Source organism: Leucopleurus acutus (assembly GCF_964270905.1).
Source record: "Leucopleurus acutus genome assembly, chromosome: 16".
Classification (NCBI taxonomy): Eukaryota; Metazoa; Chordata; class Mammalia; order Artiodactyla; family Delphinidae; genus Leucopleurus; species Leucopleurus acutus.
In genome coordinates, this window is record NC_139158.1 from 9,624,124 (window position 1) to 9,647,954 (window position 23,831).

Genomic DNA, 23,831 nt, shown 5'->3' on the forward strand with positions numbered 1-23,831 from the left:
GCGCAGGGCAGTTCGGCCGCTCGCCCGCGCCCCGCCCCGCCCCCGTGCCGCAGCTCCGAGGCCCCGCCCCGGCCCGCCCCTCCGCTTGCTCCTCAGGCCGCCGCGGCGCGGAGCCGGTGCCGGAACCGGTGTCTGAGAGGCGGCGGCGGCGGCGGCGGCACCGCGAGCCCCGAGCCCATCCCTGCCCGGCCCGCGCTCTCCGCCCCCGCCTCCCGGGCCGGCGGCGGCGGCGGCGACTGCGGGCGAGCTTGCGGGGCCCGGGCCGCCCCCAGCCCCAGCCCCGCCGGGCCCCGCCCCCCGCCGAGTGCATGAGGTTGACGCTACTTTGTTGCACCTGGAGGGAAGAACGTATGGGAGAGGAAGGTGCGCGGGGTGCGGGCCGGCGGGGCGCCGACCAAGGGGCCGGGCGGGCGGGCGCACCGCGCTGGGGGAGAAGGGGAAGCGGGGAGCACGGGTGGGGGCCGGGCCTGGCCGCCGCGGAGGCTGGGTCTGCCGCGAGGCCGCGCCCCTGTGTCCTCCGGGATGAGCTCGTCCTTCCGAAGCCCGCAGGCCCCTCCCTGAAAAGCTCCCACCCTGTTTCCCCCTCCTCGGCCCCGGTGGGTTGCCCTCCCGCAGTCGGAGGGCCCCTCCTCCCTTTCATCCCCGCCTGCTCCCATCCCCTGACCGACGACCACCCGGGAGGAATCCCAGGCACAGCTCGCCCAGTCCTGGCCTCCATCCGCGAGCTGTGTCCACCCGGGGCTCGCCCTTATCCCTTGGAACAGGCCTTGGAAGAAAGAGTCGCTGGGAAAGCCTCAGCCCTGACTCGCAGCCCAGCGTTTGGCCGGCTCCGTGACCTTGAGCCAGGTGCTGCCTGCTGGGCCTCAGTTTCCTCGTTTGTACAGTTGAGGGCCACATAGTTGGCCCGTGGTGCTGGTGTTGGGAGCCTGGGGGCAGAATGGACAGAGCAGAGATGCGCCTCTGGGGAACTTTTGGTTGTATGCTGGGGCCCCCACCCCCTCTCCCTGCACCAAACCCAGTGCCTGCCATCAGTCTTGGCTGGGAGGGTGACTCTCATCCTAGCCGCCTCTTCTGCCCCTTCCCCCTACTGGGGCCCAAGGCTTGGGTTTGCAGGACAGTTAGGGTTATGAAGACCCCAAGATTCTCTCCCTGGGGTCTCCTTTCCTGGGTTTCCTCATCCGAGCAATCTCATAGGTCCACCAGGTTCAACAAAAGTCCTATTATGCCAGCTCCTCCAGCCCTGCCCTCCCCTGGGGCTACTGCCAACCCTCCCCCAGGTCCCTGAAGGCCCACTTGGAGCAGGGGCCCACCTTATGGTAGCTCCTAGGTCCCTGGGTCCTCATGGAGGGGCAGACTGTGGCCTTGGAGCTTGGCTGGTGACCCAGCAAGCCTTACCTTCTCCAGGGCTCAGTCTCCCCAACTGTACAATGGGAAGGGGCAGGCTGGGGGATCTTCCAGGGCCCACCCAGCTCCAAGGGTGTCAGGCCCCAGGGATGACTAAGCATGCCTAGTGGCCGTCTTGAAGAGGTGTCTGGCCTCCCTGGAGCAGGTGTCTGGGAGCCCAGTCCTACGGCCCTGGCCCCATGTTAGGCCACGGCATAGCCAAGCCTTCCAGGGGGCTTCAGTACAGGACGCACCAACCTAGCCCTGTCCAGTCCCTGCCCTTTGAAGGGACTGGGCAGGCAGGAGAGGAAGGGGGGCTGTGACAAGAGTGTCACCCACTGCCTTATTTCCAAATTGTGCTGCTTTCTTTCTCCGCATTTACCGTGCCAGACCCTGAGTTGAAGGATGCCATTGCTGGGGGTTGGCGGACACCTGCTCCTCCTCTTCAGTTTACAGAGAGAGAAACTGAGGCCCAGAGGAGCTTGGTAGTTCAGCTGTGGTCTCAGCAAGACTCTCAGACCTGCATTCTCCCTCCTGCTCTGTACAGCGACTGCTCAGCCTGGGCGCTGCGTGTGTACAGGAGGATTTGTGGAGGTGCATGTGGAGTTGGCGCAGGCCAGTGCAGGCCCGCAGCAAACTGCGCCTCCTGAGAATGGTTCCTAACGCCCTTTCCATCCCTGCAGGAAGCGAGTTGCCCGTGTGTGCAAGCTGCGGCCAGAGGATCTACGATGGCCAGTACCTCCAGGCCCTGAATGCTGACTGGCACGCAGACTGCTTCAGGTAGGGCAGGCTGACCTGAGCTCGGGTGCCCTAAGCAAGGCCTGCCAGAGACGTGGCCATCCCTCCTGGTGCCATCTCTGGTTGTGACTTCCAGCAAGTCCTTGGCTTCAGTTTTCCCCATCTGTGAAATGAAGCATTTGGACTAGAAGATCCCTGGAGGCCTTTCTTTTTTGTCATTCTAGACAGAAAAGGAGAGAAGAGGCGAGACTTGCATTTATGCTCGTAATACCAAGGCCTGTTGGCTCCTTGGTGGGGGAGGAGTGGAGGGTAGTGCGCCCCTGCCTTCTGGGTGCTGGTGCTCCAGAGAGAAGCCTTGGGAGGAGCTGGGCCTCCTTCATGGGCCCCAGGCTAGTTTGGAAGATGCCTATCCAGTAAGACCAGTCCTTTCCCTCCGGACACCAACTCCCAAGTGTAGGAGAGTAGGACCAGAGCTGTGGTGGAGCACATGGGGACCCAGAGGTGGCCCAGCAATCCAGTAGCACCGTCCTGAGAAGCAGGGGCAGGGGGTAGCCTTAGATAGCTCTGTAGGGCCAGAGCTGGGGATGTGAGATTTCCCACATGGAGAAGTGTGGTAGGAAGCAGCTCCAGACAGAGGGCCCAGCAGGTGCAAAGGGTAGAATGGTGACGGGGCCTGGCCCAGTCAGTAAACGGCAGAGTTCAGGCAGGAAAGCACCCAAAAGGAGGGAAGGTAAAGTGGCGAGGCCCAGCTGGGGTCAGGGCATCAACCACCGGCCGAAGGAGTTTAATTTGGGCAGTGGGAGGCTCCGACAAGGATATATTTTTTCTTTTATAAAAATGTCTTAACGTTTTCTACAATTTAGGAAGGGCCAGGCACTGTTTTAAGGACTTTTTATAGTTGGATACGAGTTGTCTCCGTGAATCGGAACACGGAGAGGTTAATTCTCTTGACCGAAGATACACAGCCAGTGAGCGAAATGAACACACAGTACGCGCACTGGCTGGGGAGCCCAGAGGAGAGGTGGGCTCCGTGTCCTGGGGTTCCCAACCAGGTGTTCAGAAGGAAGCCTTCAGGGAGGAACGGGCCTCTGAACAGGCAGAGACAGGGAGGTGGGACAGTGCAAACCGTTGAAGGCCCGGGATCAGCTCATCTGGTTGGAACAGAGTGAGTCGAGAGACATGATGATGAGGCAGAGTTAGGATCGATTCAGTGAAGAGCCCTGAATGCCAAGATCAGTAGCTTCTGAGGGCAGTAGGGAGCCAGCAGAGGGGGTGAGAAAGCAGGGGAGGGATGTGGGCAGAAGTGCTATTGAAAAATCCATCCCGGTGGGCAGATGGTGGTAACATGGCAGGGAAGGGACTGTCAATAGTTCGGGGCTCTGTGCCCATAAGACCTGACATAGGACAGTGACTAAGAGTGGAGAGAGTTTCAGATCTAGAAGGGACGATATTTGGCAAGGATTAGTCATATTAGCCACTATTCATTGGTGACTCTTGTAATGTCATTTCATTAAACCTTCACCATAACTGTAGGAGGGGCCGTTATTCGCTCGATTTCCACGTAAGAAATGGAGGCTCGGAGAAATCAAGTGACTTGCTGAAAGTTGCAACAGCCAGAGCTGGGACTTGAACCTATGTCTGTCTCACTCCAAGTCACTGCAGAGCTGAAGAAGTCAGGGGCTGTGGGGTGGAGCTGGGGGCTGGTGAGTGGCAGGGGCAGAATCTACAGCAGAGTCTGGTTTTTCACCCCGGGTGCAGAGGAGGCCAGTGGTCTGTTGGCTCTGGTGGAGCTGGGGGCCGTGTTGGTGAGGAGTTGTGCCCTGTCCTTGTTGAGGTGGAGGTGCAGTAGGCTAGCCAGGGAGGCAGTGCCCTCCCGAAAGCTGGCCGAGGTGATCTGAGACCGGTCAGAGGTGGGAAGGGCAGAGACAACAGCCTACTCAGTGCTGGGGGATGGGATTTGAGAAGAGGCCAAGAGAAATCCAGGGAAGAACTTTGGGGGCCCCGGTGCATGGGGTGGGGAGGGAGGTAGAGCCTTGGGAGACATGGGGGAGGGCCAGGCGTGCAGCCACAGAAGCCACAGAAGGGCAGCAGTGGGGCAGGATGCGTGGAACCTAGCTTTGGAGGGGTCCCTGCCCTGTTAACCAGCAGAGGGCTGAGGCCCCGGGAGGGGGCGGTAGGGAGGGGGCACGTTGGGTTAGGCCCCGGTGCAGTGGGGACACAGGGAAGGCTCCCACAGTGAGGGAGGGCCCACAGGCAGTAAGAGCCATGGCTTCCACATGGTTCCACGACTTACACAGTATTTCTGGCCCCGCGGCATGTGGTCCTCCCAACAGCCCCCTAACCTGGTTGAGGCCAACCAACGGTGTCCTCACTCCCCTGACAGTCAGGAAAGCAGCTCAGAGAGGAGTCGCTGCTTGCTGGGCCCCTGGAAGCATCTCAGTGCCATGAAGCGGGGCTGCCACCAGCCCCTGGGCTCCGAGAGCCTTGCAGCGACAGAGTTGCTGTGGGCCCATTGTCACCGCAGAGCCAGCCCCTTTCTCTGTTCCAGCCTCCTGGGAGGTCGTGGCCAGGCCCAGGGGGGTCCAGGCTTCCCTTTGCCCAGCTGCTGCCTCTGGGAGGTCCCTTCCCAGAAGCCTGCAGCTCAGGAGCCCTGGGGCTGCCGTAACTCGGGTAACATCTCCCTGGAGGCTGGTTGGGCTGACCCTGGATGAGGAGGGCTGAGTGCACAGCTGGCACTGGGGGCTGGAGCCTGGGCTGGGCCCCCCCCCTCTTTGGGGGACTTGCAGGCAAAGAGGATGGACTGTCCATAGAAGTCAAGCTCTGTTCCCTCGGGGGCAGCACCAGAAGAAGCAGCTGCTCCCTGTCCCCAGAGAGGCTCCAGTGCCTTTGTTACAGCAGAGGCCGGGGGGCACGGAGGGTGCCTTTCTCGGGTGTGCAGGGCTGAGGACACAGTGCCGGCCAAGCTTCCCCGCCTGCACCAGAGCCCAGGCAGTAGGCCCTTCAGCTGCTTCCTGTTGTGAGCTAAGACCAAGTCCTCTTGCACCCACATCACGGCATCCTCCTCCCCTGCCGTGTGGCCACGCTGGCCCCTCCCTCTGCAGCCTCCAATCCTGAGTGCCTGGAGTAGGATAGGGAAACAGCCTGTCCGGCCCACGCCTGCACTCCCCGTAGGCCTCTGGGGCCCCCCTGCGATAGGTAGCAGCAAAGGATGCTGGCCTCGAACCTGAGAAGATGCTGCTTCCTCCGAGGGGCTAAGTAAGTGGAAAGCCCCCTCCCCACCTGTCCCAGGCCTCGGGCAGGGCCCCTGGTGTGAGGGCTGGGGCTGGAGGCCATGGTGGGACAGACCCACCTGAGGCCGGGCAATGGGGCAGGAGAACTGAAACTCCTTGGTCACTGTTGGCTGCCTGTCGAGGGGAAGCAGGCCACCGCTGAGGCTCCTGGCCCTTCTGGTACAGGTCTCCCTTGAGGCTGGTCCCCCAGCTGCTCTTTTTCACCCTTGGTGTCCAGGGATGTGGCTCTGGGTAGAGGGCACCCCGGGAGGGAAGGACCTGTCGCCGTAGGGGTTTCCACTGCTTCCCAGCCTGGCCTGTTCATCCCCCCTGCAGCCCCACAGTGCCCTCCTCTCCTGCTCAAGCCTGGCTCTGCCTTTGCTGCTCTGGGAGAGGGCTACCCTGTACCTGGTATTACTCTCTTGACACCCTTTGTAGGGGCAGGGGCATTGGGGGGCACCCCAAGAGCCAGGCATGTCCTGCCCCACCTGCCTCCTCTGGCTCCTGGCCCGATGCGGGCCTGTGGGGTGAGGGGATGCACAGAGTCAGGGGCTCCTGTGTGCCTTCCATCGGCAAAGGTCCACTGAGGCCCCAGGCGCCAGCCACCAAACTACTATGTGAGCCTGGGCTAGATCCCCTATCTGAGATGGAGGCTGAGCCCGGGCACCCTGGAGCAGTTCTGAGGACGCTGGGGGTGGGAACTGCTCCTGGTTGAGTGCACAGAGTGAGCCAGTCTGGCAGGAAGCACTTCTGTTCTCTTCGGGCACCAGCGTTTGTAGGTGCCTGGTCTGGGACCTCGGGGAGCCGGCAGGTTAATGGCAGAGGCTGGCGGTGCAGGCTGCGTGGGGGGCCATGGGCGCATCTGATCAGGCTTCAGGGAAGTGGTTATCAGGGAGCTGACTGCACTCACAGAGCCTGAGTGAAGCAACGTGGGGTCTTCCAGGGCTGCTACAGTGACGAATGTTTGTGCGTGAGAAGGACTAGGAGTTTGCAGGCAGAAGAGCATTCTCTCCGCGGGGTGGGGGGGGAAGGCGGCCGCTCCAGAGCCCCGACTGACCCGCCCACCGAGGTGGGGGAGGGGGGCTGCTTCCTGCAGCCTGGGGCTGTGGGGGAGACTCCCGCGGTGACACTCCTGTGGCACGCTTCGTGGCTGGTGGGTCTGGTCAGCGGAAGGGCGAAGTGAATCACCGATCCGCACAGGGAGTGGGGTATCTCCCCAAGGTCACCGTGCGCTGCCTGCGCCCCGCCTCTCTGCGGAGCCTGCTCTCCTGCTGCGCACCTTCCTGCTAGGTTAGAGCCCCCTGGGGGCTGCGCCGGGGACCTCCCCGTCCCCAGGTGTCCTCCCTCCTGGCTCGGTGCCTTCCTTGCCTTGTCGCCCGCCCCGTGGTAAGATGCCCACCCACTGCAGTCGGCAGCGATTGTGGGGGCAGGAAGGACTGCAGGGGCAACAGATGACGTCATGGCTCCCGTCCAGCCGCTGCTTCCGCTGCAGCCTCCCGCATCCCAGCGCTGCCTCCAGAGGCTTTCCCTCCCCACTCGCCATCCCTTTGAGAGAGCTCATCAGACCCCGCCTTCCTGGCTTCCAAAACCCGGGCATTTTGTGTTCCCCTGCCCGCCCCCTGCCCAAAGCCCCAAGCTGTGGTCCCCAGCCCCTCCCCTCAGGCCACCAGACAATGGGGAACTGGCTGGATCCTCTTAAAGGGACAGTGTCCCAGCAGCACTCTTGCTGCTATGCGCTCCCTCCTTCTCCTCCCTCCTCCCCCTCCTCCTCCCCCCTCCCCTCCCCAGTTCCCTAGTTCAGGAGCAGTCATTGAGTGCAGTCAATGAGTGCTGCCCTGTGCAGGCTATGGTAGAGCGGAGGCTTTCCCGGCTGCCTGGAGCACAGTGCTCTCTGACCCAGCCCCAGTCTTTCCTGCCCTCCTGTCTCCTGGTTTGTTCCCCCACTGAACCATGCGCTCTGAGCCTGGGCCCTCCTACCCCTATGCGACCTTGGTACATCACCCAGAGCACCCAGACAGCAACAGAGCTGGACGGGTCCCCTAGCCGTTCTCTGCGCAGTGTGTACTCCGGCCCAAACATACCTGTGCATGCCAGGACCCTGGGTCAGGCTTTGCAGAACCCAGTGGGGCTTGTGCCCGGGGTTGAGGAGGGTGTCAGTCACTGGAGGTCCCACATTTTTGCATTTGCTTATTACCCTGGCTTGGCTGAGCTGCTGGTCCCCACCCAACCAGGACACTTGACGGGAAAGACGTCAGGCATGTAGGTCTAGCTCCTGGCCTGGGGGGTGGCACATAGAAAGAAGCCTGTACATCATTTCTCCCCATCTGCCCTTCAGGGGCCCCACCAGCCAGGCCTTCCCGCTGCCTATGCTGAACCCCGTTCTTGTGCCTGGCAGCACTCGTGGGGCTGGCTGAAGCCTAGGAAGCCTGGAGATCCCCTCTCTTAACTGACTGACTGGTCTATACTGAGCTGAACTCCTGCCTTGTATCTTGGTGGAACTGGGAGTATCTTCATGGGGCCTGTGGTGCCCATCTCTGTGTCCTTGGGCAGGGTAGACCCTCCTAAGTTCATCTGCCTCATCTCTAAAACGAGGGTAGCCATGCCTGCCTCATGGTGGCCTGTGAGAATTAGTAAATTTATTAAGCAAGAAAATGGGAAGGTGCCAGCACTTAGTAGGTCTTCACAGCGCCGAAAGGTTACCACCATCTACATCAGCTGCCAGAGCTGCCTCCACTTTGCTGGGAGTGGGGGGAGGGGGAGGGAGAGGAAGCCGACTAGACTGGAAGAGTGGGGCTCACAGTGTGTTCCAGCCCCGCTCCCCCCAACCTGAATCCTGGGCTCCCAGGTTCCAGCCCTCCCTGGGCCTGACTGGTGGGTGACTGAGAGTAACTTGCCTGCCCTCGCTGACCATCTTCCTTCACGACAAGGGACAGGGGGCTCAGATGAGTAGCACCTCTCAGTCCAGGTCTAGCAAGTGGGCCAGACACCCTGGGTGCAGAGCTGCTGAGGGTGGTTGTTCAGGCTGCACATAGTACCAAGGCTTCGGGCTGAGGGACCACGGCAGAGGGTGGGCGCTGAATCCATCCCCGGCTCCACTCGCCAAGCCCTGTGCCCCAGCACAGGCTGCTCCCGTCCAGAGGGTACACCTTTCTCTAGTGCTGCCTGTAGACTGGAAGGGCCCAGGTGTGCGGGAGGGGTGGGCCCCTCTGAGCCCCAGCTCCCCTTCCACCCAGGTGTTGCGAATGCAGTGCCTCCCTTTCACACCAGTACTATGAGAAGGATGGGCAGCTTTTCTGCAAGAAGGACTACTGGGCCCGTTATGGCGAGTCTTGCCACGGGTGCTCAGAGCACATCACCAAGGGGCTGGTCATGGTAAGCACCCCTCCCCCACTCACACACCTCACCTCTGTGTGTGTGTGTGTGTGTGTGTGTGTGTGTGCATGTGTATTCACAGGTTTCCCTGCTCCATATCTCTCTCCCATCATCTCTCTTGTTCTTCTTTTCACTAGTTCTCTGATTCTCTGTGCCTCCTGAGCCTGTTTCTCTGTCTGTATCCCTCAGCCCGCTATTATGGAGGCAACTCTGTCTGCCCCGAAGTTGGTTTGGGGCTGCCCTTCTGAGAGGAGGCCGAGGGGAGGAGCTATGGGGGCTGAAGGGGCTGCTGAGGTGGCTTGTCCCCACCCCCCCAACTCCCCTTCCAGGTGGCCGGGGAGCTGAAGTACCACCCCGAATGCTTCGTCTGCCTCACATGTGGGACCTTCATCGGTGATGGAGACACCTACACTCTGGTGGAGCACTCCAAGCTCTACTGGTGAGTGCCCCGCCCCTCCCTGCACCTGGCGTGCCCCCGCCGTGTCACACGTCTCCCACTCCAGGGCCCTTCCCCTTTCCATGTGGGGGGCAGTCATAGTGACAGTGTAGAAACCACTGGGAAATATAAGACACAGCAATCAGGTGGAGAAAGCCTCAGACATCAGCTTTCTTTTCTCTTCGTTTTTTTTTTTTTTTAATATTTATCTAATATTTTGGCTGCGTCCGGTCTTAGTTGCGGCACGCGGGATCTTTTGTTGTGGCGCGCGGGCTTCTCTCTAGTTGTGGCGCACGGGCTCTCTAGTTGCGGCGCGTGGCCTCAGTAGTTGCAGTGCACGGGCTTAGTTGCCCTGCGGTATGTGGGATCTTAGTTCCCCGACCAGGGATCAAACCCACATCCCCTGCCTTGGAAGGTTTATTCTCAACCACTGGACCACCAGGGAAGTCCCACAGACATCCGCTTTCTTACTGACATCACTGCTGTGCAGTTCTGGCACCAACCCTCAGAGTTACCACCAACCCTGTGAGCTCAGGACCTGTCCCCAGCAAGTTCACCCTGACTTCAGTCACCGGCCACAAGTTTGGGAGTCCCCAGGCCGCTCGCATTTCTGACCGATTGGCTGCAAAGTCAGGGATTCCCACAGCTCTCTCAGCTTTGATACTTCGCTCAATGACTCAGAGCTCAAGAGAGCACTATACTCACAATGATAGTTTTTTACTAAAGGCTACACATCAGGACCAGCCAGATGAAGAGACGCAAAGGGCGAGGTCCGGGAGGGTCTCGAATGCACAGCTTCTGTGCATTCCACCCATGGAATCAAGACGTGTGACCCGTCCTCCCTGGCATCACCAGAGTTTTTATTGGGGTTTCATTATGTAGCATAATTGATTGAATCACTGGGCATGGATTGAACTCAGTTTCCTCGAGGTCATTTTCCAGAACTCAGTTTCCTGGGTCAGAGCCATAGCCCTCTCATCACGTGGTCAGTCTTTCTGGTGACCGGCACCCACCTCCCTGCTGCCTGAGTCATCTCATTAACATTAGCTCAAGCGTGTGAAGGGCTCAAGAAAAAGGAAGATACTCCTGTTCCAAGGATTTAGAGCCTCTTTCCCAGGAGCCAGGGACAAAGACCAGACAAATTCTTTATTATGGCAACACTGATAAAGCTGGATTTGAGGGCAGCATGACTTTTGAGGATCCTGAATGGACTCTTAATGACTTCCTGCTGAACTGGACTTATCCCCAGGCCTCATCTTGGCCAGCTGACGGAGCATAGACAACCTAGAGTGAGCCCCGGAGAGGGCCAAGGCTGGGCTGAGCACGCCCAGTTCCTGCTCCCAGCCCATCAGGCAGCCAAGCTCCTCCTCTTCCCTTGGGGAGCAGTGAGGGGAGGGTGGGAGGAGAAGAGAGCCTGGGGCTGAGGGATCAGGGTGGGGGTGATGCTGTTGACTGTCCTGACACACTTTTCTTCCCGCTCTTTGGGTCCCCACCGCCTGTGGCTCTTGCAGCGGACACTGCTACTACCAGACTGTGGTGACCCCCGTCATTGAGCAGATCCTGCCTGATTCCCCCAGCTCCCACCTGCCCCACACAGTCACCCTCGTATCCATCCCAGCCTCAGCTCATGGCAAACGTGGTCTCTCGGTCTCCATCGACCCCCCTCACGGCCCGCCAGGCTGCAGCACAGAGCACTCCCACACCGTCCGCGTCCAGGGGTGAGTGGCTGGCCTGCTGAGGCTGCAGCTGGTGCAGCTGTGGGCACGGATGCTCTAGGTGGGTGGCTGACCCTGGGGCAGGGGGGCCCTGAGAATGGGTGAGCACATGGGCCCAGATGGAACCCAGCTCTGACAACTGGTATACCAGATGCCTGGTCCAATCATTCCTCCAAAAAAAATAACAAATGTTAGATAAAATATTTTAAATGTTTTCTTTAATCCCTGCATGACTCAACAAGAAAGAGAAGTAACCAGGTCAGGAATAAGTGAAGGAAGGAGCCCAGGTGTGTCAGCAGAGCACGGAAGGCAGCCATGACTTAAGGGCAAATCTGAATTGGGTGAATTAGGCTTCAGTTTTCGAGTCTTCTCACGGCTGAGTCTCTCAAAGCCCTGACTTGCTCAAGGAAAGTGAGACTAATAAGAGAACGCCTCCCCACCCCATAAAGCTGCAACCCCCAAAGGGCTCTCAGGGTGAGGAAGAACAAGAAATAAACCACACCTTCCACCAGCCGCCCACCCCGCCGCCCCTGGCAACCAACTCCCAGAACTAGAAAATAAACTGATTTGAACCTAAATGGAAGGGGAGAGAGAATCTCCCCTGAGAATTCATACACTTGGGTTTGCCAAGCAAGTTCACATGCCTGGGTGGTTCAGAAAACCTCCAGGCAAAATTGTAAAAGTTTAAAGTACTTCTCCGCTAGGGGCGTGACAGAATCAGATGCAGATCCTTTCTGGGAGGAACCCACCTCCAGGCTTCACAGAATTTCTCGAGATAAGCGTCCCAAGGAAGGTGAGCCATTTGGTCAAAAATCACAGAGAACAAGGCACTGTGAGCAGGAACCAGCGGAAACAACAGGTGGCAGAAGCAGACCTGCAAAACCTGCAGATAGTAGGATTATCAGAAACAATACAAAATAATTATGCTCCATATGTTTTAATAAATAAGAGATCCTTGGAAAAAGTGAGTAAAGAGCAAATGAATTTGGAAAATAACCACATAGAACCCCTAGAAGTGAAAGATGGGTTTAGCAGTAGAGGAGGGTTTTAAACAGCTGAAGGGAGAAGCAAAAACACAGCAAGGTGAAAATAGGGAAAGAGAGGTTAAGACGTACGGAGGACAGAGTGAGCAGCTCTAATCATCCGTCTAGAATCACAGGAGGAGAGAATGGGAGAGAGGCAGTATTTGAAGATATGATGGCTGAGAACTTCCCAGAGCTGATAAAAGATACCAATCCACAGACTGAAACCCAGTGAATCTCAAACAGGAAAACTAAAAAGAAATTCACCCATAGATTCCCCCACCTGGTGAAACTACAACACCAAAGGCAAAAGAAAAGACTTTAAAAGTAGCCATAGGGAGGACTTCCCTGGTGGCTCAGTGGTTAAGAATCCGCCTGCCAATGTAGGGGACACGGGTTTGAGCCCTGGTCTGGGAAGATCCCACATGCCGAGGAGCAACTAAACCTGTGTGCCACAACTACTGAGCCTGTGCTCTAGAGCCCGTGAGCCACAACTACTGAGCCCCTGTGCCAGAGCTACTGAAGCCGTTGCGTCTAGAGCCCATGCTCCGCAACAAGAGAAGCCACTGCAATGAGAAGCCTGCAGACTGCAATGAAGAGTAGCCCCGACTCGCCGCAATAGAGAGAAAGCCTGCGTGCAGCAGCAACAAAGACCCAACGCAGCCCAAAATAAATAAATAAATAAATTTATTTTTTAAAAAATTTCCTTCAAAAACAGAACAGGCTGACACCTGATTTCTCAACAGAAACAATGAAAGCCAGAAATAGTGAAATGATATATTCAATGCACTCAGCAAAAAAGAACCATCAACCTAGAATTCTATACTTGATGAAAATATCCTTCAAGTATGAAGGTGAAATAAAGACATGTTAAGGCAGACAAAATGAGATTTGATACTAGCAGATCATCCCTAAAGAAAATTCTAAAGGTTGTAGAAAAGGTCTGAGATGTAAGAAGAAATGAAGGTTAAGGGGCTGACGCAGTTGATAACATGCTATGAGACGCTGAGCAGTTCCCTTGTCCTCTCGGGTCTTTGGGGTCTCTGTCTGAACAATGAGGAAGTCAGATACCTTGGGGCCTTCTGAGATTTCTCCTGGGCCTTCATGGACCCTTGAGAAATAGTTTTAAACGTTCCCCGTGTCTGGGTGTGGGAGCCACATGCCAGCTTTCTTTGGATTCAGTCAACGTTTCTCACATACCTGCTAGGTACCAGGCCCCATGCCTAAGCACTGGTGAGAAGTGAAGATGGTACTGGGGGGGGGGAGGAGGAAGCTGGGCTTGACTCTGCGTCTCCACCCCCATCTTGAGCATCAGCCAGGCCAGCAGCTGCCTTCCATACACAAGTGAACAGACAGATTGGTGAGAGAGATGGGGAGACTCCCAGACCAGCTGGTCCCTGACAACTGGGCAGAATTTTAGGAGTAGAGGGTCCACGGCACCTCCTCCCTGCCTCCCTCGCTGGGTGAGCATTCTTTCCTGCTTCTTTTCCCCCCTTTGGCCACACTGTGCAGCTTGTGCGATCTTAGTTCCCCCACCAGGGATCGAACCCAGGCCACAGCAGTGAAAGCACCGAGTCCTAACCACTGGACCACCAGACAGTTCCCTAAGGAATATATATATATATATATATATATATATATATATATATATATTTTTTTTTTTTGGTACGCGGGCCTCTCACTGTTGTGGCCTCTCCCGTTGTGGAGCACAGGCTCCGGACGCGCAGGCTCAGCGGCCATGGTTCACGGGCCCAGCCGCTCCGCGGCATGTGAGATCTTCCCGGACCGGGGCACGAACCCGTGTCCCCTGCATTGGCAGGCGGACTCCCAACCACTGCGCCACCAGGGAAGCCCAGGAATATATTTTTAAGGCTATATCCATAAGAAGTCTTTATCCATGAAAATATATTCACTATTTTTTAACTTTTTTAATCCTGAAAATTTCAAATTTACAGAAAAATTACTAAAATAATAAGTATATTGAATACCTGTACACCTTTTACCTAAGTTCACCAATTTTAACTTTCTGCCACACTTGAGGCATGTGTGTCTCTCCCTCTGTCTATGTATTTGTGTGTATGTACATATATATACTTATTTGTATATACACACACGTACATATTGCTATTTTTTTACTAAATCATTTGAGTGGAGGTTGTAGGCACCATTGACCCATCCTCCCCCCACATACTTCAGACCTTCTCCTAAGAACAAGGGCATTCCCTTACATAATTGTCCATTGTATCTTATAGTGTAATGATGATATTTAGGAAGTTTAACATTGACACTTGTATTCAGTATACAGTCCACATTCGAATTTTGCCAGTTGTCTCAACACTGTCCTTTATGGCAGTTTCCCCCTTGACCCAAGATCCAATCCAGGATCACACATTGCATTGAATCCTCACGTCTCTTCGGTCTCTTTTAATCTGTGCCAGTTCCTCAGCTTTTCATTGTCCTTTATGACCTTGACATGTGTGAAGAGTGCAAGTCAGTTAAGGAAGCATGCCCCTCCGTTGGGGTTCTACAGAGGGTTCCTCTTCCTTAGGTTGAAGTCATGCATTTTAACCAGATAACTGATGCAGTGTCCTTCTCTGTGCATCTTACTGGTAGACACAGGATGTCAGTGAAGTGCTCCCTTTATTGGGGATGTCAGCTTCGATTATTTGGTTAAAGTGCAGTCCACTCTCTCTGCTGTAAAGGACTTTTTTTCCCCTTTGCAGTGTAACCAGTTTGAGTCATCTGTGAGATATGAGTCTGTAAATATCCTGTTTCCAGCAGCCTTTCACTGACTCTAGCATCCACAGATAATTCTGTGATGGCTACAAAGTGATTTTCTGTGTTCTTCCTGCTGTATTTATTACCTGACTTTCCTGTGTAAGGAAGCACTTCTCCCCCATGTGAGAATATACTCTCGATAATTGAAAAATTGCTAGCAATCTGTTTTTCTTAAAGCTCTCAGTCTCCTTTCTGTCCTGCCCACCCTCCCCCAGCCCTTCCCCATCTCAGGTCAGAGACAAAGTGACCATTCTTTGAAAAGCTTTTACAAAGACAAAATGACAATCAGACAGTTAACACCAAGGAGTTAAAAGAAGCGAGTAAATTTGGCAAGTTGGCCATTCCGTGAGTTAGTTTATGGCCAAGTAATCCAGGGCACCAGCCCCATCTCCACCCTGCAGCTGTGGCCCAGCCCAGGCTACTGGCTCCTTCCCGCCGATCCCAGAGGAGTGGGAGCCTTAGCTTCATCTTGCAGGGCAAGTTTGGGGGTCAGGTAGGAAGCAGTGGGTCCAGACCCTCTTAGGACTCTTTGACGCTTGTCTGCCCCACACGTACCAGCCAGGTAGAAGGAGAGGTCTGTCCTCCATGGCAGAGACAACGCTCTGTTGAACAGGAGCCCCCGAGCATCTAGTATAGGGGGGCAAACACCTGGAGGGCATGCCACTTTTCTCCAGTTCCACACCCATAGGGGGCAAGCATTGTAATTACTATAGAACTCTTCCCACCAAACCAGAATTCGGTGTTCCCGCCGGTTGCCACCTGCCGATCACACAAGATAGAATGGTTTGCCCCACGCTCCTGATCTGATCCCCTTGGCCTTGGTTTCCTAGTGGGGTGAGCAGGGGTCTGACCACCGCTCTATGCCCACAGAGTGGACCCAGGCTGCATGAGCCCGGATGTGAAGAATTCCATCCATGTTGGAGACCGGATCCTGGAAATCAATGGCACACCCATCCGGAATGTGCCCTTGGACGAGGTATGGGTCCTGAGTCTGGTTGGATGTGGTGCTCCCCTGAGAGCACCACCCCTGAGACTCACCTGTCCACACTCCTGCTCTCCCCAGATTGATCTGCTGATCCAGGAAACCAGCCGCCTGCTCCAGCTGACTCTTGAGCATGACCCCCATGACGCACTGGGCCACGGGCTCGGGCCTGAGTCCAGCCCCCTGGTCTCCCCGGTTCACACTCCCAGCGGGGAGGCGGGCAGCTCCGGCCGGCAGAAGCCTGTCCTGTAAGTCAGCCCTGCACCTTGATGTACTGAATCTTGGTACTTTCACTGACGCTGGGCCTCAGGGGGCATGGGACCTGGTCCCTACCCTCCGGTAACTCACAGTCTGATGGGGGAGTCAGCCCTGCAAAAAGAAGGAGGCCGGCAAGGGGTGCAGGGGGCTAGAAAGAGAAGGAGAATGAGGAGCAGACGGGGAAAGCAGCACCCCCAGCTGGGGATGACAGCGCTTCCAGGGTGGACCAGCGCCCTGGCTTCGAGGAGCAGCTGGCCAGCAGCTCAGGATGCTGGGGCATCGGATGTGTTGGGGAGTGATGGGCTCTGAGGCAGAAACTCGTGGCCGGGGTCTTCGGGCTTTGCCCATCCCGGGGCGCCACCGAAGGGTGTTGCAGCACAGTGATGTGTTTCACAGAGACCACTCTGGTCCCCTTTGCAGGGAGGTGCCCAGGACCAGAGACAGCTGGGGGACTGTTGTGGTGGTCCAGGCCAGAGGGGCCAAGTGCCCTGTACCATCTTAAAGAGAGGTGGGGAGGCACCAGGAAGAAGCCCAGAAGCAGGCTGGTCCTCGTGCCACTCACTGCAGGGGTCTGCTCAGGACTCCTGGTCAAGGCTTTGAGGGGGACACCTGGGATGACAGCCTTTACGCTAAGAAACAGTGATACTGAAGGCATGTGTTTCCGCCTCCCCTGCATTTGTCTGGAGCTCAGGCTACCCTGCAAGGCCACCTGTGGGCATTCTGGGCAGGTAGTCTGCATCTGCACTCCAAGGCCTGGGACTCAAATGCTGGGAGACAAAGCGTCTGATCCAGGGTCACCAGGCAGAGAAGGCCTAGGGCAAACATTCCTACCTTAACAGGAAGTCCAAGCCAGACAGGGCACTGGGTGCTGGCATCAGGATGGGGCAAGAGCCTTATGACTGCCCCGGAAGAGCTGTCCTCTGCCGCCCTTTCTGGCTGTACAGGTGACTGTACATAGACTGGCATCGAAGGGGCATGGCAGGTAGGGGGAAGGGGGCAGGGCCAAGACCTGGCCTCCCCCCAAGGGGGCCTCGTCCGGGTGCCCACCTGGTGGCAGCGGGCACTGGGTGTGTCCCCCCAGGAGGAGCTGCAGCATCGACAGGTCCCCGGGCGCCGGCTCGCTGGGCTCTCCGGCCTCCCAGCGCAAGGACCTGGGTCGCTCCGAGTCCCTCCGTGTGGTCTGCCGGCCGCACCGCATCTTCCGGCCTTCGGACCTCATCCACGGGGAGGTGTTGGGCAAGGGCTGCTTCGGCCAGGCCATCAAGGTACAGGGCACGCCAGGCAGGGATGGGGCCGTGGGTGGGAGCAGGGGGGCAGTCTGTGTGTGACCTGTTGGTCCTCCACCCTCCTCCCACCAGTGTCCCCAGGAAGCCCCAGTGGACGGGTATCTGGCTTCCAGACTCGCTGGCCAGAGCTCTCCTCCACCTGGGCCTCCCTGAGCTAGTTAGGGGGAGGGGACTTACTATAGATAGACCACGAAAAGTGGCTCCTCAGGGTGGGGGATGGGAGGGCAGCCCGGACTGACCCTGAAGGCTCCCTCCCCCAGGCCCCCTTACTGAGCCCAATACCAGCCCCCTCCTGGCCTCTGGGCTGCTCACCCCCTTCACACTCTCTCACAGCAAGACATGAGCCCTTCCCTGGCTCTGATGTCACCTGGCTATGACCAGACTGGAAGGTTCAGAGTTATACAAAAGGCACTAGCCAGGTTGCCCACGTGTGCAGACAGGCCCCAGCCCCTGTCCCTGGTCAGAATCTCTGGTAGAGCTACCATTTGACTTCCAGGAGACAGCCCAGCAGAGCAGAGGAAAGAGAACTGGCCTCTGGGTCAGGCGGTCCTGGACCCAAGCCCTGGCCACCCCCCTTCCTGCCACCTGGGTGACCGTGGACCCTGGTGGGAAACCTTCTTGAGTCTCAGTTTGCTCACCTGTAAAGGACTTAAGCCCCACCCCCTCGGGGGCTGCGAGCATCCCATGAAAAGTCTGCGAAGAAGCCGTCTGTCCATCTGCCTGGGGTGGGGCTGGGCCTCCTGCAGGGCGGGCCTAGAGCAGAGCACGTGCCTGTGCTGAGTCTCAACCCCTGGGCGTCCCCACGCAGGTGACACACCGGGAGACAGGCGAGGTGATGGTGATGAAGGAGCTGATCCGCTTCGATGAGGAGACCCAGCGGACGTTCCTCAAGGAGGTGGGTGAGGGGCCTGCTGCACCCTCTGCACCAGACTCCTAGGACCTGCCCCACCCTTCGCCATTGAGAGGGGGTGGGGTGGCAGAGGGCTCCAGGAGGATGTGTCGCTCAAGCCCACGCTGGAAGAAGAGAAACTATCTGCCAGGAGGGCGAGAGGGGCAAGGACGTCGCTGGGGGTGGGAGCAGCCCAAGCAAAGAGCACGGCAGCCGGCAGGTGTGACCCCGGGGGCTTGAAGGCTCCTCCATCTTTGGAACTGTCCGTGGTGGCCTCTGGTGGGAAACGGGGAGAAGGAGACGTGGGCCCAGCCTGTTTGCACCCCACCAGGTGAAGGTCATGCGATGCCTGGAGCACCCCAACGTGCTCAAGTTCATTGGGGTGCTCTACAAGGACAAGAGGCTCAACTTTATCACCGAGTACATCAAGGGTGGCACGCTCCGGGCCCTCATCAAGGGCATGGTGAGTGCCGGGCAGAGCCCCTGCCTGAGACCCGTCCCAGCCGCTCCTGCCCTAGGACCCTGGGCCCAGCGGCTCCTCTGTCGGTCCCAGTCTCCTCCCAGGCTCTTCACTGGGGATCGGCCTCTGGTGTCAGAGGCCCTCCAGACCCTGATTCTGAATCAAATAAGGGAGCAACTGACTCCATCTAAGGTGCGGGGGGAAGCTGGGGCCCAGAGAAGGGTGGCAGCTTTGCTGAGGGGATGCACAGGCCGTCAGGTTAACCCCGTGCACCTGCCATAGGTTACCTCTCCCAGAGGGTCTTTGTTTTGCTTCTAAGCAAAACCAAGTCACTTACTGTTTGCCATGACGTATAAAATTCAGAACTTGCTGTGACAGCTTGGATGAAATTACCGATCCTCCTCTAAAAAAGAAGCATTTGGAGGGGAGCTTCCAGCTCTCCTGGGATGCTCACGGTGCCCCGGGATCCGACGCTCAGCATCACCACCCCAGCATCACCCTCAGACCCGGAGACCCTGTTCCCTTCCATCGCCGCTGAGTCCTCAGTCCCTTACGTTGGATTACCTGCTGTCACCAGAGTATGGTCCCTGCGGGCTCCGGACAGGTGTAACTTCTCAGAGGGATTCTATGGTCCAGTGCAACTCAGAAATGCTGGGCTGCACCAGCGCAGGCTTCCTGGCTGCACCTGAATCTTTAATACGTTCTGATGTCCTTGCTCTCCCACTTGAGGTCTCCAAGGAGATGGGGGGAGAGCATGGGGTGTTTCCCCAAATGAGTTGAGCCCAGAGCCCTGTTCTCCAGAGTAACTCACCGCAGCTCTCTGCAGGCGACCTTGCCAGGCCCGTCTCTGCTGGGCCATGAAAGCAGGTTCAGGTTTTTTAAAAACTCGAAAAAATGGGATTTTGTAGAAGAGAGAGTTTTTGTTCTCAGAGGAGGTAGGTCAGGAACTATAGAAGAGTAGCTCCCACCCCGTCACTGTTTGGAACCAGTTCTGTTGGAAAATTGTTTTGAATTATTCACCCACAGCCCTTAGAGGGGACAGTTGTGAGGGACTTCCTTGGCAGTCCAGTGGTTAGGACTCAGCACTCTCACTGCCGGGGCCGCAGTTTCAATCACTGGTTGGGGAGCTAAGATCCCACAAGCCACATGGCAAAAAAAAAAAAAAGGGACAGTTGTGGGTGTAGAAGAGAGTTGGGGGTGTGTCATCAGACCCTACAGGACAGTCGCCCCTTCCTGTCTCTCTCTCACCCAATGTCCTGCAACTGTGGCCCCGTTGGCTCATCCTGGTCATTCTCCCCACCTCCAGGACAGCCAGTACCCGTGGAGTCAGAGGGTGAGCTTTGCCAAGGACATCGCTTCGGGGATGGTGAGTAGGCTCCGATTGCCGCGGGGCGTGTGGGCTGGGTGATCAGGCCCCACTTATAAAAGCATCTCGGGGCTTCCCTGGTGGTCCAGTGGCTAAGACTCCGCGCTTCCACTGCAGGGGGCGCGGGTTCCATCCCCGGTCGGGGAAGTAAGATCCCACAGGCCACGCGGTGCGGCAAAAAACGAAAACCAAAACACGTTCTCCAGCGCTCACCTAAACTTCACAAGTTTAGAAATGGAAGGCACAGGAAGCTTTGAGAGAGGACAGAGGGGATCCAGTGGGAGGGGGGAAGGTGGGAGCCTTGGGGTGACCAGGGCGGGGCTGGGGGCCCTCAGCACGGCTGCCCCCTGACCCCCGTGCCCCCCACCCTCAGGCCTACCTCCACTCCATGAACATCATCCACCGGGACCTGAACTCCCACAACTGCCTGGTTCGTGAGGTGAGCGGCCGGGCCGGGAGGGGACAGCGGGGGCCCCGCCCACCACGCCGCTAGACGTGTGGGGGCGGGGGCTCTGCTGTCAGTGTGGCCTTGACGGAGAGCCGCCCACACCAGGCTGCACCAGGGGCTGCGGGCCCGGAGGAGGGCCCGGGTGTGTGGACTGGGGTGGTCAGGGCAGGCTTCCTGAAAGAAGCTTTGGGGGGGGATGTATTTCAATGGGGGACAAGTGGGCCCAGGGAGCCCGGCTCTAAGGGGCAGTGACTGAGGGACCACAGGCTGTGGTCGAGGAGGGAGTGGGCAGGTGGTGCCAGGGGCGTGTCTCAGTGTGGCTCTGCTTCCGGGTCACCCAGAACAAGAACGTGGTGGTGGCCGACTTCGGGCTGGCGCGGCTTATGGTGGACGAGAAGACGCAGCCCGAGGACCTGCGGAGCCTCAAGAAGCCAGACCGGAAAAAGCGTTACACGGTGGTGGGCAACCCCTACTGGATGGCGCCCGAGATGATCCACGGTGAGTCGGCAGCCCCGCCTGGCACATCCCCCAGGGCCCCGCGGTCCCAGGCGGAGCTGCAGGAGGCGGAGGTCCTGCCCTGCCCCTCTTTGAGTCCTGTCGTTGGTTTCCTTGTGCTGCTGCAACCAGTCATCACACACTTGGCTTAAAAAACACAAATTAGGGCTTCCCTGTGATGCAGTGGTTGGGAATCCGCCTGCCAATGCAGGGGACACGGGTTCGAGCCCTGGTCCGGGAAGATCCCACATGCCGCGCGGAGCAACCAAGTCCGTGCGCCACAACTACTGAGCCTGCGCTCTGGAGCCCGCAAGCCACAGCTACTGAACCCCACGCGCCTAGAGCCCGTGCGCTGCAGCAAGAGAAGCCACCGCAAATGAGAAGCCCGTGCACTGCAACGAAGAGTAGCCTCCGCTCACCGCAACTAGAGAAAGCCTGCGCGCAGCAACGAAGACCCAGTGCAGCCAAAAACAAAATAAATAAGTAAATAAATTTATTTAAAAAACCCCACAAATTATCCCGTAGTTCTGGAGGTCAGGAGTCCAGTATCAGGCTCACTGAAGTCTGAAGTCTGGTGTCAGCAGGGCTGCATTCCTTCTGGAGGCTCAAGGGGAGAGGATCTGTTTCCTTTCCTTTTCCAGTTTCTAGAGGCTGCCTCATTCCCTGGCTCCTGGTCCCTCCTCCAGCAAGGCCAGCAACGTAGCCTCTTCTCTCTGACATCTGTGTCCATTGTCACATCTCCTTCCCTGACCCTGACCCTCCACCCTCCTTCATAAAGACCTTTGTGATCCCATAGGGCTCAGCTGAATGATCCAAGATAATCTCATCTCGAGATCCCTAACTGAGTCACACCTGCGAAGTCCCGTATAAGGCAGCGTGTTCACAGGGTCCAGGAGTTAGGATGGGGACACCTCCAGGACCGTTATTCAGCCTCCCACAGATCCCCTTTCTCCCACTCCATTTCTTTTTTTTTCAGGCCTGTTACACAGCGGTCCCATGTGTGCCCAGACTGGGGCTTTATAAAGCCTCTCCACAGGCAGGGGACATGCAGACACAGGGTCAGGGCCGCAGAGCCAGGGTCATCTCAACGCCAGCTCTGACCAAAGTTAACCCCCCCCCCCAATAGCTTAACCTGTAAATTGGAGTTAATAGTCCCTATCTTTAAGGAGTAATGTGAGAATTAGATAAGGTTTGTAAGCTAGTCAGAATTCAATAGAGAGTGGCTGTCCTGATTATTTTTAACGTCGTCAGAGAGAGGGTATTGTTTCCATTTTACAGCTGAGGCAACTGAGGCTCAGGGAGTCTGTATCAGTCCCTGAGGCTGCTGTAACAAATTACCACAAACCAGGTGGCTTAACAACAGACACTTATTCTCTTATAGTTCTGGAAGCCAGAAGTCTGAAATCCAGTAGAGCCATGCTCCCTCCGGGGATTTTAAGGGAGAATCCATTCCTTGCTGCTTATAGGTTCTGATCCTGGCGTGTCCGGACTTGTGGCCACATCGGTCCAATCTCTGCCTCTGTCTTCATGTGACTGCCTCCTCCTCTGTGTCTTTTCCTTTTCAGTCTCTTTTTTAAGGACAACTGTGATGGCATTTAGGGCCCGCCCGGATAATCCAGGACTGTCTCATCTCAGGATCTTTAACTTAATCGTAACTTCAAAGACCCTTTTTCCAATAACATTCACAGGTTCCAGGGGTCTGACACAGTTCTCTTTCGGGGTTACCACTAGGTCCATGACCTGCCCAGAGTCACATCGCTGGTTAGTGACCGAGCTGGGCCTGGAACCCCTTGCCCAGGGCTTTCACCTTTACCCACTGCCTACCCCCGCCAACAGGTTGGCTCAGACTGGGTGGGCTCGGGTAGTGTCAGAGCCTGAGGCCTGATGCTACAGAGGTTTCCAGCATCTGCCTCCTGTCCTGACCTGCTGGCCAGGGCATCCCCCCAGTGGGCGGGTCCCTGGCCCGGCACCCTCACCAGCTGACATCCCTGGCCCCGTGCACTTGCTGACAGTGGTCTCTTCATCCAGGCCGCAGCTACGATGAGAAGGTGGATGTGTTTTCCTTTGGAATCGTCCTGTGCGAGGTAGGTCCGGGGTGGGCTCACACTCCCAGGCTGCAGGCTGAGGTCTGCAGGGGCCCCAGGCCAGGGAGGCTCTGGGAACGGGGCTGCCCACAGCCACCTGCATTCCCAGGGGTGTGGTGGTCCAGGGGGCGCCAGGCCCGGGTGTGACCTGCCCTCGAATGCACCTGGGTGGTGCCCAGTCCCAGGGGCCCTGGGTAACTGCTGGGCTTCGTGCTGGACAGATCATCGGGCGGGTGAACGCTGACCCAGACTACCTGCCGCGCACCATGGATTTTGGCCTCAATGTGCGAGGCTTCCTGGACCGCTACTGCCCCCCAAACTGCCCCCCAAGCTTCTTCCCCATTACTGTGTGCTGCTGTGATCTGGACCCTGAGAAGAGGTGAGTGGGTTGGGGGCTTAGGGTGGGGTGGTCCCCAGCAGAGCCCGAACCCACCATCCCCCTGCCTGTCTCCCCAGGCCCTCTTTCGTGAAGCTGGAGCAGTGGCTGGAGACGCTCCGCATGCACTTGGCTGGCCACCTGCCACTGGGCCCACAGCTGGAGCAGCTAGACAGGGGCTTCTGGGAGACCTACCGGCGCGGCGAGAGTGGACTGCCCGCCCACCCCGAGGTCCCCGACTGAGACCGGCCCGCCCAGCTGCCCCTGTCCCTGACTCGGGAGAATCCACCCTGCACCAGATTCCTCTGTGTGCGGTGGCCAGGTGTGGCACCCTCAGCGGGGCAGCGGACACCCAGACCCCTCCCCAGCGCCAGGCCCTAACTTGCCTTCTACCCTGTGGGCCGTGGCCCCTGCCCTTCCTATGCCCCCGGCCCCAGAGCTGGCCTGGCTGCACAGACACCATCACCTTGCCCT

General features: G+C 57.6%; 1 protein-coding gene across 1 annotated transcript; it reads left to right on the forward strand.

The window, feature by feature from the left end:
• Window positions 1-308: 308 nt before the first annotated feature.
• On the forward strand, window positions 309-23,600 carry LIMK1 (LIM domain kinase 1; the record flags this gene model as incomplete). The annotated part of the gene is made up of 16 exons (XM_082856456.1): window positions 309-363; window positions 2,067-2,163; window positions 8,624-8,762; window positions 9,092-9,201; window positions 10,710-10,916; window positions 15,584-15,689; window positions 15,777-15,943; window positions 17,035-17,218; window positions 18,048-18,134; window positions 18,460-18,591; window positions 19,895-19,954; window positions 20,328-20,393; window positions 20,744-20,900; window positions 22,926-22,981; window positions 23,203-23,360; window positions 23,438-23,600. The coding sequence occupies 16 exons, from the start codon at window positions 309-311 to the stop codon at window positions 23,598-23,600; spliced, it is 1,944 nt and encodes a 647-aa protein (XP_082712582.1).
• Window positions 23,601-23,831: the final 231 nt, after the last annotated feature.